This window comes from Limulus polyphemus, unplaced genomic scaffold, assembly GCF_000517525.1.
Source record: "Limulus polyphemus unplaced genomic scaffold, Limulus_polyphemus-2.1.2 Scaffold81, whole genome shotgun sequence".
NCBI lineage: Eukaryota > Metazoa > Arthropoda > Merostomata > Xiphosura > Limulidae > Limulus > Limulus polyphemus.
Window position 1 is genome coordinate 930,152 of NW_013665691.1, and position 5,972 is coordinate 936,123.

General features: G+C 31.5%; 1 protein-coding gene across 1 annotated transcript in view; it reads left to right on the plus strand.

Moving 5' to 3' along the window:
• The first annotated feature begins 3,014 nt into the window (after window positions 1-3,014).
• The window catches only part of LOC106467571 (sorting nexin-4-like), a 16,250-nt gene continuing 13,292 nt past the window's right edge, over window positions 3,015-5,972 (plus strand). Inside the window, exons 1-3 of the mRNA XM_022396466.1 lie at window positions 3,015-3,300; window positions 3,979-4,065; window positions 5,600-5,700. Of these exons, the coding sequence (XP_022252174.1) occupies window positions 3,244-3,300; window positions 3,979-4,065; window positions 5,600-5,700 (245 nt within the window). The 5' untranslated portion in view covers window positions 3,015-3,243. The remainder of the gene's footprint in view (window positions 3,301-3,978; window positions 4,066-5,599; window positions 5,701-5,972) is intronic.

Below are 5,972 nucleotides of genomic sequence, written 5' to 3' on the forward strand. Positions count from 1 at the left end.
ATCAAAAAGACAGTACTGTTTCTGCATGCATCATGCCCCTCAATGGCACAGTGGTATGTCTGCGGACTTACAACTCTAGAAACCGATTTTCGATATCTGTGGTGGGCAGAGCACAGATAGCCCTTTGTGTAGCTTTGTGCTTAATAACAAACAACAACAACAGCATGCATCATATAAAATCTGTTTGTACAATAAGGGTATGTGAAGTTGTAATTCAGCATAGAAACATGTATCTCTGTTGAATGTTGGTTTACCAGCACCAAAAAAAAAAAAAATACTATATGTAGTCAATTTCTCTTTACAAGATAATCTTCAAAGTCAAATGCATTATTCCTTAGACAGCTAAATTTATAAGATTAAAAATAGGATATCTTCGAAGGGGAAAAAAATCAATGCTTTTGTAGTTAAAGATCTAAATTTTGAGACAAAAATCAAAGAAAAAGGGGTAGCTTTTCATATACTTACCCACCCACTGACTTGGGAAATATCGGTACCGCGCACACGAATTAGCAATAAATATTGCCTCGTGTTTACAAGTATTATATTGTTTGTTTGTTGAATTTCGTGCAAAGCTTCTCAAGGAAAATCTGCGATAGCCGATCCTAATTTTGAATGATAGTCAAGAGAGAAAGCAGCTGATCAAGATCACCCACCACCAACTCACGGGCTACTCTATACCAACGAATCGTGAGATTGACCGTTACATTATAACGTCTCCACGACTAATAGAGCGAGTGTGTTTAGCTGTAGGTTTCAATAACGCGACTCACAGATTGCGAGTCAAATATCCTAACTACCAGGTAATACCAGTCATTACAAGTATTAGGTTGAACGAAATGCACTTTTCTTATATACATTGGAGCACTTTGCGTGCGTATGTGTAGGTGTGTATCATTTGCAATGTGTTTTTTTTTGTGTGTGTGTTTGAATTAGTGATATCGAAACCCGATATTTAGCGTCGTATGCCTAAATACTTTATCGTTGAGCCACTGGGGCATTATTTGAATTATAACAAAGTATCATGCATAATAACATTATATATATATCCAATGTCTAACGAAATAATCACCCTTTGTCCAGGTTAAAATTAAACTGACATTGTCAACACACTACTGAAACAGTTTTTCCAGGTGTTTATGATGAACAAGTAATGAAAGTTACTATATAAAAACATGTTTTTGCTCATGACTTTGGCCTTACTATTTAACCCGTAATCCTACAAGGTCGTATTATCACGTGACTTAACAGGCTGTTTTCTTTGATACATAAGAATACGGACATGAGCTGCTTCTCATAAAGTGGGTCAAGGATACCAATTCCTCTACTTACTGAGCGCTTAAGAATAGTGCATATCAAAGTGTAACTTCTAACATTACTACATTTTCTCCTTGCCCCAACCAACATAGCCGAGAATGTTAAGAAGTGAATCTAAAATATAAGTTTTACAAAGGTCATTTATGCAAGTCCTTGAATATGTTTGTATTAATGGCAATAAAAGTAAATGAAAATGCAACAGAATACAAATTCATCTGTGAATATTGAGTACTAAAAGAATTGTTATTTGGGAAAATTTGCGGTATTCAGTTATACTCAATGGTTACAGTGGGGCATCAAAACTAAAAATAATCACACTTTGGTTATTCACGAAAATGTAGTGGCTTTAATAGTTTGTTTGTTTGTTATGAATTTCGCGCAAAACTACACGAGGGCTATCTGCGCTAGCCGCCCTAATTTAGCAGTGTAAGACTAGAGGGAAGGCAGCTAGTCATCACCACCCACTGCCTCCACGGCTGAAAGGGTGAGCTTGTTTAGTGTGACGGGGATTCGAACCCGCGATTCGCAGATTGCGAGTCGAGCGCCCTAACCATCTGGCAATATTGACTTTAATGTTTCTGCAATTTTTTCAACGCAGGTCATTATAATTATTCTCTTGAAACATCGGACAACAAAGGAAACACAAATACACAAGTGAACAAATAAAACTTTATTCATAAACAGTGTTGTTCGGCTTCTATTTAACAAAGTAATACTAGGGTTCGAGGACGGTAATCCATAAGTTTTAGTCAACGACTATTCTAAATGTCATATACAAAGGAGAAAAGTCCCAACTCATGCCAATTTGTACACTTACCGATATTTCTTGAGATAGGTGTTCACCACCCAAGACAGTAGATACAAGATCAAACTGGTACCAGTTTACATCAAAAAGCTGTTGCGATATGTAACTATTAACCAAACAAAAAGACTAGTAAGGTTTATGATCTTTCGCCATTCGTTTTAAAAGGATATCATAACTGCATGCAGAACATTTGCATGAATATTTAGAGAAAAATATCTGAATATACTTTATTAGATATATATTTTAAACTATTTATGGTAGGATGAAATTATGAGTTATTTCAACTTTAACGAATTATAAAGTTTACAGGTTTTATAAGATTTAAGCACTCTGATTTGTTAGATCATTTGGCTTTATCTTATGGTCATTAAAAATATAGACAGTTTTCTAAAGTGTAAAGAAGAACACGTATCTAACGGACATATAGGACAATATATAAATAGACTAAAACACAAGTTATGTATAAATCTTCTCTTTACTCATAAATAATGATATGGGCATTGGAAAATTTTCACTTTTGTGCAATACTAGTATTACAAATAAGTTTAAATATGATTAGTTTCGAATTAAAGCTGAACCGTTTCAAACTCAACAGCTTGATGCACTGGTATAAATATTTTCTTGGAAATAGAATATCATGCACATCCTGCAAATGGTTAAAAGAGTTAAACATCATAATGTTCTTCTTTGTCAAAATGTATTTTTGATACTCTTTTCTTGGTTGTTGTCCGCTCAATTAATGTAAGCTTGTGATTATTAATGAAAAGTAACAAGTAGAAAAGTAGCATTTATTTATCTTGCCTAGCTGATATCAACTAACACTTTCACTACTGCATAGATGGCGCTTTACAGTCAGTCTCGTGATCTTTCCCGCCATGGTCTTAGCATATCAACAAAGAGGGAAGCGGAAGTAAACATGATGCAACCGTATCGTGACTTTGGTATATTTATTCTGAGTTTCCATAGCATTACGTTATAGTCTTATGACTTGTTTATTGGCGCAGGAGTACTAGTAATAATACTCAGTGGTGGGCAAGAATTCAATGAAGAGATTCTTGAAGTTAGTCTTGATACTGATAGAATAAGTTGAAAATTTTGCATTGCAACGAAGTTTGTGAAACAAGATGGTTCTAGGTGTAAATTCCGTTAGCTCCAATGCGGAAAACGATGATGATTCACAGGTACATTTTTGAAAAATTAAAAGCAAAGCCTTCATTAACCATGGCATTTACTTTAAGTTGCAACAAAATAAAATGCGTTTTGCTAAATCTTTAACTATATAAGTAACGATTCATGTTTACTAAGCTTTGGCAGAAAATTAACAAAAGACTAAATATATTGAAAGTGTTCAAATTCAAAATCCTTAACTTAAACTGTTGAAGTTGAACTTTGAAGGACCAAGTACTGGCATATGGCATGTTAAATTAATTTTGATATGTATATCCAATATTAATGATTTTTTAAGAATTGCTGTATTGGAGTTTCAGTAGTGACTTCGATTGGGTAATCGGACGAAGTTAATGTTGCTGAACAGTGCTAGTTACCTGACCGTTAGTCACTCGTTTAAACTTTAAATACTTGTGAAGTTAATCATAATGATAATGGTATCACAAGTGGTTTCTGTTATTATGAGCAAAATATATTTTTAAGAATATATCATGAAATGTACTTAGAAGCTAGAAACTGTAACTCACTCACTGTAAATGTAATGGTGAATTTGTTCCCTTTTTAGTATGGTTTTATTTATACGGATAGAAATATGAATTTTTAATAACATGCTTCAGTCACTATAACTATAAAGTTTTGTATAACGTTTGGTACTGTTTTATTTCATTAACCATGTTTTTGTTTTGTTTCAGATATTTCTTTATGTTAGTGTGAAGTCTCCAATAACCCACCAAACATGGGAGGATGGGCAGTACACAACTTATGCTGTAAACATCCAGGTGAGAGTTAAATGTACTTCTTCAAAAATAATGTAATTATAATTATGAAAAAAAAATGTTTTACACTGAATTTTAATCTATGCAGTTTTATAGAAAAAAATTATGAAATGTATAACTGGAGTAAAAATAATGCAGTGCATTTTAAAAATATAATTAATACCAAATTAATTTAATTTAAAGTAAGAGAAAAGTATTTTTAAGATTATAACTTTTATGCATGCATTAAAAAGGCAAAATTGTTAAATTTTCAGTTCACTTAAGAAAATTTTCATGATTATCATTGTTAATGAAAATACTATTATTTTTAAATTTGAATTCTTTCTGTGAAAATGACTCATGGGAGGAAACAAGATGCTTCATTATACAGTTGTATGTTTTCAGGTTGTGAAGTTCAGTGTTACTTGGATGATGTAATGATTATTATAGTATCAGTTACTTGTTTACTGCATAATTTGATATGTAACTCCTAGTAAAAAGCTTGTACTCAAGTGAGTGAACTATGTTTGCTTTCATGTCAGCACTTAACTGAGTTTTTCTTTATAACTTGTGGTATATTAAATCTGTATCTGAAGGTCATCACATGATACAGGGCAAAGTCCTGGTGAATCAGTGACAAGAGAGGGAAAGTTAAGAATGTATCCGTAAACATGTGACCTGGTATTTACAGGTTTATTTATTATATACATACAGCTTTTATCATGCCTAATTTGTAGTCTTCAGATGTTAGCTTTTGGCATCACTTTTTAACAGATTTTTTGCCTTTGTAATGTATTATTTTTATCCAATAAAAAACAAGTGATGACCTTAAAACATGTTTTAGAACTGAAATCATTGAAAATTTTATCTTTAGTGAATCATGTTCTGCATCTCTCATTCACCCTATCAGTTATAGTGTTAATAAGTTGCTATTAAAAGGCTTAAATTAGAAAACATTGTAACTATCACTATTACATCAACCTTTAGCTCATTTTACTTGTATCTAAAAAGATAATAAGGATATATCACCTTTAGTTATGACACTATACCGTTTTGGTCTTTGGCAATAAAACATTTTCTTTCTTTCAGGTAGGAAATATCAAATATATTAAGTGGGCTAGTTAATACCTCATTTTCAATTTATAAAACTAGAACTAATAACAAATTCTTAAGATGATGTAATTATACAAAAGTAAAAAGTACTTTTCAATACTAAACTTTAATGACATCAACAACATCTAATGACCACTAACATTAAATTCAGTAAAACTTGGTGACAAGTAATAAGCAGGCTGTATAATACATCATTAAGCAAGCATATCTAAAGGATGATCCACTACATCACTAAACCTTTCGATTTAAAGGATAAGTTTCTACAAAGGAAATTTTATTGCATGTATTTGTGGTTAATGGAGATTATTATATTACTTAATCAGCTTGTGCAGTAGTATGAATTAAGAGAATTTGTATATTTGTAAAAAAAAAGTAAATGGTTAAAATTTCAATTTATTTTTTTAATATTTTCTTTCTTATATTAAAAACTTTTTTTTTTTTGTAGACAAATAATGTTATATTTTCCTCCCCCGTGTCATCTGTACGGCGTCGCTATTCTGAATTTGCCTGGTTAAGAAAAATGTTGAAAATTCACCACCCAAGTGTGTAAGTAGCTAAAACCTAACTTGTAAATTCCACAAATGTGTTTCTTTTATAACATGTAATGAATATTTTTGAATCATAATTTAAGCTACAAACTGAATATGGTATGCAAGAAATGTTATTCAATAGGTTTAATTACTTCAAAGATTAACTGTTATTTGGAACTGTATTTAAGTAATATTTCCTGATCTTTTAAATCAAAAAAATGTTTTAAATACTCTAATTAAATTTAGGAAGACAGCCATTTATAATTTTGTAAGAATTTCATTGGCTAT